Consider the following 9330-nt stretch of genomic DNA (forward strand, 5'->3'; position numbering starts at 1 on the left):
GGGGTCCAACAGGTCCTACCTTCTTCCTTCCCCTATCTTTTTTTTTTTTTTTTTTTGTGGTACGCGGGCCTCTCACTGTTGTGGCCTCTCCCGTTGCGGAGCACAGGCTCCGGACGCGCAGGCTCAGTGGCCATGGCTCACGGGCCCAGCCGCTCCACGGCATGTGGGATCTTCCCACACCAGGGCACGAACCCGCGTCCCCTGCATCGGCAGGCGGACTCTCAACCACTGCGCCACCAGGGAAGCCCCTTCCTTCCCCTATCTTGTCCCTGCCTAATGAATTGCATTTTAATCTCCACACACCTGGTTTAAAGGTACCCTTTCACACTTCCAAAAGAAGATTTTTTTTTTTTTTGGTTGTTTTGGGTCTTCCTTGCTGCTCGCGGGCTTTCTCTAGTTGCAGCGAGTGGGCTTCTCATTGCAGTGGCTTCTCTTGTATCGGAACACAGGCTCTAGACACGCAGGCTTCAGTAGTTGTGGCACACGGGCTCAGTAGTTGTGGCTCGCAGGCTCTGTAGTTGTGGCTCACGGGCCCTAGAGCACAGGTTCAGTAGTTGTGGAGCCCGGGCTTAGTTGCTCCGTGGCATATGGGATCTTCCCGGACCAGGGCTCGAACCCATGTCCCCTGCATTGGCAGGCGGATTCTTAACCACTGCTCACCAGGAATGTCCCCAAAAGGAGATTGATTTGGACTGTGGAGGAGCCTGTGAGGAATTCCCAGAATACAAAGCAGCTCTAGGGACTGATAACTTGGTAAAAATTAACTTAGTGTGATGATAAAGATGAGAAGAGATCATAAGGTAACTAAGGTGAGATTTTTGAGATTAAAGGGATTCTTTGGTATTTTTCTGAGTGTCTAAGTCTAGATCCACACATACACATACACATCTCCACGTATATATGTATACATACGCACATATATACGTGTGTAGGTATGTATGCATACACATACACGCACACACACATTTCATGGGAGAGCAACACCTTAAAGGCTGCAGGGTCATAGGGCTTTGCACCTGATTGACATTCATCAAGCTTTGCTGAATTGGAGCAAATCACCGCTGTGCCCAACCTGGTTTTTTCTAATCGTTGACCATTGCTCTCAGGAGTTAATGTTTGAACCTGGCCATAAAGGAGTCGACAGCGGCTGACCTATGGCCTACATCTGACGGGGAAGGAGCCCCTATAAATCAGCCCACGCTGGCAGCCCTGCCAGCCGAGCTGTTGCCTTGGCTGTGAAGGGAGCTTCGTCGCCACCATGAACTTCTCCGGCAAGTACCAACTGCAGAGCCAGGAAAACTTTGAGGCCTTCATGAAGGCAGTCGGTGAGTGCTGGGCCAAGGCTGGGGGCCATGGCCATGACGGTCTGGTCCTACACGTGGTGGCCCTTTCGGGTCCTGACGTCTGGATGGGAGGAGCGGTCCAAGCTTTACACAGACCAGGGCTCCTGTTCTGTTACTTTCGAAGTGCGTGCTATTCCTCCCTGCACAAGGCTACGCCTTAGGCAAGTGGAAAGAGCACCGAACTAGGGTCTGATCTGGATTGAAGCCACCTCTGTGTGACCCTGTTCATGCACTCGTTCATTCATGTATTCATTCTTTTTTTATATATATAAATTTATTTATTTAGTTAGTTAGTTTTGGCTGTGTTGGGTCTTCGTTTCTGCGCGAGGGCTTTCTCCAGTTGCGACAAGCAGGGCCACACTTAATCGCGGTGCGCGGGCCTCTCACTGTCGAGGCCTCTCCCGTTGCGGAGCACAGGCTCCAGACGCGCAGGCTCAGTAGTTGTGGCTCACGGGCCTAGTTGCTCCGCAGCATGTGGGATCCTCCCAGACCAGGGCTCGAACCCGTGTCCCTGGCATTGGCAGGCGGATTCTTTTTTTTTTTTTTTTTTTTTTTATTTATTTTTGGCTGTGTTGGGTCTTCGTTCCTGCGCGAGGGCTTTCTCTAGTTGCGGCGAGCGGGGGCCACTCTTCATCGCGGTGCGCGGGCCTCTCACTGTCGAGGCCTCTCCCGTTGCAGAGCACAGGCTCCAGACGCGCAGGCTCAGTAGTTGTGGCTCACGGGCCCAGTTGCTCCGCAGCATGTGGGATCCTCCCAGACGAGGGCTCGAACCCGTGTCCCCTGCATTGGCAGGCAGGTCCTCAACCACGGCGCCACCAGGGAAGCCCCATTTATTCATTCTTCTAACAAACTTTGATTCAAGGCCAACCGCACGCTCAGATGAGTGCTGTGCTGGGCAGATACCATGGCGACAGGTAACAATGAGCCACGTTTCCAAGGTCACAATTTAGAGAAAAAGAGAAGAAATAAATGCAATCAAGCATGCGCTAACGTGTCCTGAGTGCTGACTCAGCATCAGGGCCCATGCTAAGCCCTAGACAGGCAACATCCTGTTAATGCCTCACCAAAAAACTCTGAGTTGGATACTATTATTTTTCTCATTTTATAATTGAGGCAATTGAGGCTTTGAAAGGTGAAGTAATCCCAACCGGGGTCACACAGGTAGTAATCCCAAACTGAGCTGGGATTTGAAGCCGGCACTAGTTCCCAGAGACACATTTTAAATCCCTTCCCCCCACCCCACCGGGTCACTTACAGGAGGATGTGGTGGTCCTGGGAGGGCATCAAGGGAAGCCTTGGGAGGAAGCCTTGGCTGAGCCTTGGAAGATGAGCAGGTGTCCCCTGCGGGGCTGGGGGAGGGGAGCGTCCTGCACGGGGAGGGAGCAAAGGGGCAGGGGGACAAGGAAGGGTGCTGAGAGGAGAAGGTGGGGAAGACAGCAAAGACAAAGAGAGGAGGAGCTTCGGGGAAGCTGAGAGCTAGGACCTTCTCCTGTAGGGCACGTCATGCCACCTCTCTGTGTCCTGCATCCCTCACCTGGGCAACAGGACCCTCCCCACCGCTGTCAATGCACCTGGTTTTCATGAAGCTCAATTCATGTAACAACATAGACATGCTCTGAAATTCGTAAAGCTCTGTCCCCGGGCAAGGGACTCCTGGTCCATCTTCCTCAAGAGCCTCAATGGCAGAGGCGGAGGTAAGGATAGGGGGACATGGGTTTGCCAGGCACAGTCCTGGTGTGTGCCTGCCACTCTGGCATAATTATTCAGAGCCCCCGTCCACTCTCGGGGGGACCTGGCTTGGGAGACAAGCTGGATGGTCCCCTGAATGTGGAGGACAAAATGCTTTACACTCAAAAGAGCAAAGTCTGAAGGCTTTAAAGTAGGAATGAGGAGGGAGAGCAAGTGAGAAGCAGGTGCTCAGCCGAGAAAAGCTTCCCCTGGGCAGAGGGGTGTGTTTTTTTTTATAAACCAACTGGCAAGATAGCAGGTTCATGGGATCAGGCCACTGACCTTCCCTTTCAGAGGTCAAAACCCACATTGCTCACAGGACTCCAGAAAGTGCTGGGGCCTCCGGGAAAACACGGCATCTCCCCTCCCCCTCCACATCACGGAGTTTCTCTTGTGACCTTGCAGCTCCCACCTCTGCCCACCTCTAAACTTCCAGTGCTTTCCACCAGGTATGCCTGATGACCTCATCCAGAAGGGGAAGGACATCAAGGGGGTGTCCGAAATCGTGCATAACGGGAACCACTTCAAGTTCACCATCGTCACCGGCTCCAAAGTGATCCAGAACGAGTTCACCTTGGGGGAGGAGTGCGAGATGGAATTCCTGACTGGGGAGAAGGTCAAGGTAGGAGGTGCCCCCTCGAGCCACCCTCTGCTTCCAGAACGTTCCCTGGAGCCTGGTCCCAGGCTTCCTCCCTCAAGGCTCCCACCTCACAATTTCCACTGCTGATACCCTATCTCTGAACCCACTGCCGGGGTGAGAGGCAGAGAGACAAAGACAGCTCTTAAGGAAGAAGTTCTTAGGGAAGCTCCCAACTTCCTGCGACCCTCTGGAGGAGCTCTGGGCCAAGAGTCCAAGCTCTCCCATATAGAGGGTATGGGAAACCAGGCCCAGAGCAGGAGTCTAAGACTCAGAATCTCTGAGGCCCAGCAACATGCAAGTGGCAGTCTGTGCAAAACCCCTAACAGAGCCCTGCGGTCATCCGTGAGCCGAAGGAAATGGCTTTGCTGAGCCTAGAGCTGGTGGTCGTGGGTAGAGGCTTCCTGAAGGAGGTGTCTGCGACACCAAAGAACCAAAGCAGGCCTTCAGACCAAGCCTTGCGGGTTGGTCAATGAGCCCCTAGACTTTGCTACCTCATCTGTGAAATGGGCACAGTCACCCTTCCCAGAGCAAAGGCAGCGGGCAGGGCGGTGTCACCTCCGCTGGGCTGTGGCTAAGGTGTGCGATGAGAGCTGGGTGTGGGATGTGTGAGTGGTGGGCAGGCGGTGGCAGGGAGATCCAGGCAGGGGGGTGCCCCCCACAAAGGGCCTCTGTTCCTCCACCTGAAACCCCACACACCCCAGCACCACCAGTACCACTGAGTGGCCATCTTTACTCCTCTCCCCCAGCATCCCCTGACCCCAGACAACTCTGTGCATCGGTCTCTGCACAACTGTTGGTCTTTTTTTTAACCTCTTCTGATGGCTCTTGATTTCTGCTTCTCTAGATATAATATTACAGGTCAGGAAAGCTATGATAAATTTTAGGAGGGAAATTCTCTTATACGGCCCACGGTAAGCGGCAGGCTGTCATGGGTTTTACCACAGGCCTTTTACAATTGTCCATTTTGGAGGCAAATTTTAATGTTGGCCAGTGTCTTCTGTTCCATGATGGCTTTCTGTTACCTCTTCCTGGATGCATGAAAAGGAGACCACAAGAAGAAAGAGAAAGGTGCTAGAAGGAATAACATAATATAATACAAAGCAAAAATATGTGTTCTTCCAGCTGACAAGGATTTTGAATCTTGCCACTCCCTCCCTCCTTTGGCTTGGAGAATTGCGACTTGAGTCAATTTTATTTGTGTTCGATTTGAGACAGCTTAGGGGTCTTATGCTGACTCCTAGGTCACATCCCATAGATGAAAAGTCTGACAAAAGAAGCCCTGCCATTTTCTTCAGTTCTTACATGCACCTCACTTCTGTTCAGAGCCAGAGAACAGGGTTTGGTTGCTGCAAGCAGAGACCTATGCAGGGGCGCCAACCTCATTAGCGAGAGGTTTACTCCCTCCCAGACGCTTCCTCCCAAGGCCGTTCCTTCTGTCCTATGCAGACGGTGGTTCAGCTGGAAGGCGACAATAAACTGGTGACAACTCTCAAAGGCATCAAGTCTGTGACTGAATTCAACGGTGACACAGTCACCAGCGTAAGTTGACACTCTGAGCTTGTCGCTCCTTGTACTTGGGGCCAGGGGTCCATCTCGTAGCAGATTTACTGAGCATCTTACTGAGCATCCACTGTGCCCAGGCAGCTTTCACACATGATCTCGAATCTTCCCACCAACACTGAATTTTCTTAACGGAGACACTGAGGCAATCATGCCGCCAGGAAATGGGAGCGCTAGGGCTCCTCTGAGCTGGATCTGTCTCACAGGGCAGCAGTCCACCGTGACACACTGCATCACCCTAGGAGAAGCCAACCCCCATTGTAGACGGGGGAGCTTTGTACATTTCTTACCGGCTGGCAGTGGATGCTCACAAGGCATCTTGTTCTAATAAAACCAGTGCAGTGTATTAGGGCAGCTTTCCCACAGAGAAGTATGGTGTCTTAAGGAAGGGGCACACTTTTCTAATTCACCACAAGCCCCCCATGTGCTGCTGGTGACCCCAGCTGGTGCTTCCCTGCCTCTCCTGGTTCCTTCAGGCTGTCCTTCCACCACCACTTTCGTGGTCAGCGTCGACCACTCCTACCTCCCCCACTTCCTTCCTTCCTCACTGCCATCCCCTGCCTCCTCTCCCCTTCCTTCTCCAACACCCAAAGAGGATGGGATAGGAGAGGCGCTTAGTAGGAGACACAGGGTCGTGCAAAGCCACCAGCACAGGTCACACTTCTTAGACTCTGCTGGGATGTAGACACAAGTCTCGCTCACAGGCTGGAGGACAGAAATCCATTCATTCCCACCTGTGGTCCTCTGATTCATGGAGCAACCCTTCCCATGGATGCAACACCCACGCTCAAGGAAGGCTTGGTTTGGCAGAAAGCTGGGCTGTTTCATTGCTTTTTCTATTTTATGACGTTGCAGTAATTGTCAGCCGTAACCCTTCCCTTCTGCGTCACTAACCAATGAACACAGAGGCCTCCATCTGCCTTGCAAGCCCAGGGCACTCAGTAAACGCCTTTGCCCTTTTGGCATTTATACGGAGAATCATATTCTTGGCAATTTCATGGCAGTTTATGGATCTGTCACTCCCGTTTGTGTGTACCACCTCACCCTTGGTGCCTGGTTGTCGGCCACGTCCTATCTCCCATATGGGAGTGAACAGTACAGTGTCTCTCCTGCAGTTATAGTACAGTGTCCTCCCAGCTCTTCCTTGCCCCCAGGTTGTATTTTGGGGAGTAACAGAGGCAGAACACTGATCAAGGGGTCTGTCATCACCCTGTTCAAGGGGAGAAATCCCTCAACTAGGGAGAGAGTGAGGGTCAACCGTGAAATTTGCGGTCCCCAGCACATTCACAGCAGAGGAGAGAGGCACCTGCAGGGAAGTGGGAGATAAGCTGTCCTGGACTCAGTCCTGGACTCAGTCCTGGCCAATGTCTTTGATATGCTCCATTACCCCTATTCCTCTCCTCTCCTGTGAGGGAGGCAGGATGGGGACTTAACAGACAGGTTGACCTGTCCAAGGTCATCCAGCTAATGAGTTGTAAAACTAGGGTTCAAACCTAGATCTTTCCGTTCCATTTCATTGCTGTTGAAACTAAAAGGCTGCCTTTTCACCCTGATGACATCACCCCACACCATTGCCATAGTCTTGTTCAAGAGAATCAGCAGGAGGGAAGGGCTGGGGGAGAAAGGAGCAGCCCTCAAAAACTTATGGATCCAATGAACCTAATATTTTTATAGGCTCCACAGCTTTGGGAGGGAAATTATGCGCTACCTACTAAGTTCCAGGCTGGATGCCCAGGTGTTTCCCCATACACTTTTCCTCGGTGCTCAACACGTGTTTGGTCCATAGTAGGTGCTCAATGAAACTTTGAGAAATTGGCTCAGATTGGACTGGTTTGGATGGTCTTGCTCTAACAGTCATTGATGTAGAAAGGAATTCAGTAAAAGGCAGGACAACTCTCCACATGAGGAAGTAAAGTGACCAAGACTCAGCATGGGATTTTAGAAAAGATTGCCAACCCTTCCTCTGGTCCTCTAGGAAACAGAGGTGTCTTTGAATTACTACATATGTTAGCATACTGGGGGCTTAACTCTCATTTACAATTCAACATCAGATGAATGTTTCATGATGTCTTTTCTGGCTTTCAGACCATGACACTGGGTGACATTGTCTTCAAGAGAATCAGCAAGAGAATTTAGACAAGTCTGCATTTCCTATTCTTTTAGTCTATACAATTAATGTAATAAAGTGAACTCTGTTTTTAAAAAAATGTCTTTTCCTCTTGATGGCTTTTCATTGATGTGGTTATTGAACGCCGATCACCTCTATTTTTGTAAATCTTGATCACCTGCACATTCCATCCTACGGAGTCAGGTCTGATTCTCACCCTGAAAGCAGACCCCGGGCTGCCCACTCAGGTGACCCTGTAAGGGACACATGATGTGGCTGGATCTGTAGAGCAGCCCTGGAATGAGCTGTCCCAGTCAGCCACATGGCAAGGAGCTGGAACAAGAGGGGCTGTGTGCTGGGTCACTCCCATGGGGACAGAGAGAGCAGGAACACTGGGCAGGCAAAGGGAATCTATGCTCACAGCAGCCCCACCCACCAGGGGACATGAACAAAAAGATCGGGCACTGGCCCACCCAGGGACAATTCTCCCTCCTAGAGGAGGGCTGAGTGAGAAGCTGCCAGAAGCAGACAGAGGAATCTCAGGTAGAAATTCCCTCCATGCTGTGGGCAGAAGCAGAATATGGGAGAAGAGGGATTTCTCCAAACGGCACCTTGTACCAGGCTCTGGTAGCTGTTATGGGTTGAGTTGCCTCTCTCCAAAACTCACATGTCGAAGTCCTAACCCTCACTACCTCAGATTGTGACCTTATTCAGACATAGTCATTGCAGATGTAATTAGTTAAGTTAAAATGAGCTCATACTGGAGTAGGGTGGGCCCCTAGTCCAATATGGCTGGTGTCCTTATAAAAAGGAGAAATGTTTGAATACATACATCCACAGGGAGTCTGCCATGTGGAGACGAGTTATGCAACCACAAGCCGAGGAACTAGCAGAAGCTAGGAGAGAGCCCTGGACCAGATCCTTCCCTCCTCTTGCAGAAGGAGCATAGCTTTGGTCACCTTGATCTTAGACTTCTGGCCTCCAAAACTCTGAGATAATAAATGTCTGTTGTTTGAGCCACCCAGTCTGTAGTACTTGGTTATGACATCCTTAGCAAACGAACACAGAGCTCATTTCCCATACCCAAAGAGCTACCAAGCTCGGGCATTTCTACCTTATATCTTCCAGCTTTCAGAATGGTGCCTAGACCACAGAAAGCTCTCAAGAAAGATGCTTTAATGAATGACTGAATCTGTCACCTTTCCCACCTTCCCTCTTTTGGAGTTGAAACCCCGTTACTTGTTACTTGCATTGTTTCACAGGCCACTGTGGCATCTCCCTGCCTCTCTCTCTCACCTGCGAATCTCCACCCCACAAATTGTCATCTTCCCTAAAAACGGCGCTGATCATAATGCACCCTAGTTCGTTGCCTTACACATAAGAGTCAAACTCTTCAACCTGCCTGCAAGGCTCTGTAACAGGGGTCAGTAAACTTCTTCTGTAAAAAGCCAGAAAGAAAATATTTTCAGTTTTGTGGACCACCCAGGCTCTGCCACAACTCCCTAAGTCTGCTGTTGTAGCACTGAAGCAGCCACAGACAATACCCAAACAGGTGGGCATGGCTGTGTTCCCATGAAACTTTACTTATGAACACTGAAATTTAAATTTCATATCATTTGCCTATGTCATAAAATATTGTTCTTCTTTTGATTTTTTTCAACCATTTAAACATGGAAAACCATTCTTAGCTTGCACACCATATAGAAACAGGTGGGGACTTCCCTGGGGGTCCAGTGGTTAAGACTCCGCACTTTCACTGCAGGGGGCGTGGGTTCAATCCCTGGTCAGGGAACTAAGATTCCTGCATGCTGTGCAGCACAGCCAAAAAGAAAAAATGTGGCAGCTGGATCTGACTCATGGACCATAGGTTGCTGAACTTTGCTCCATTATGTCCTGTCCCACCTTATCTAGCTTTACACCCTCCCTATAAGAAACACTCCAATCGAGTTAAA

The 9330-nt window shown here is 50.7% G+C and overlaps 1 protein-coding gene across 1 annotated transcript; it reads left to right on the top strand.

Annotated features, from left to right (window-relative positions):
* Window positions 1-1258: 1258 nt before the first annotated feature.
* On the top strand, window positions 1259-7407 carry FABP1 (fatty acid binding protein 1). Its single transcript, XM_060117645.1, has 4 exons — window positions 1259-1325; window positions 3521-3693; window positions 5158-5250; window positions 7357-7407. The coding sequence occupies exons 1-4, from the start codon at window positions 1259-1261 to the stop codon at window positions 7405-7407; spliced, it is 384 nt and encodes a 127-aa protein (XP_059973628.1).
* Window positions 7408-9330: the final 1923 nt, after the last annotated feature.

The sequence above is a fragment of the Mesoplodon densirostris genome, chromosome 14 (genome assembly GCF_025265405.1).
Source record: "Mesoplodon densirostris isolate mMesDen1 chromosome 14, mMesDen1 primary haplotype, whole genome shotgun sequence".
Classification (NCBI taxonomy): domain Eukaryota; kingdom Metazoa; phylum Chordata; class Mammalia; order Artiodactyla; family Ziphiidae; genus Mesoplodon; species Mesoplodon densirostris.

What these genes read in the sequence shown, in the direction of transcription:
- FABP1 (XM_060117645.1), top strand. Translation starts at nt 1,259, where the DNA reads ATGAACTTCTCCGGCAAGTACCAACTGCAGAGCCAGGAAAACTTTGAG. An exon ending in GGCCTTCATGAAGGCAGTCG is followed by an intron (nt 1,326 to 3,520) that starts GTGAGTGCTGGG and finishes GCTTTCCACCAG; the next exon opens with GTATGCCTGATGACCTCATC. An exon ending in ACGGTGACACAGTCACCAGC is followed by an intron (nt 5,251 to 7,356) that starts GTAAGTTGACAC and finishes TCTGGCTTTCAG; the next exon opens with ACCATGACACTGGGTGACAT.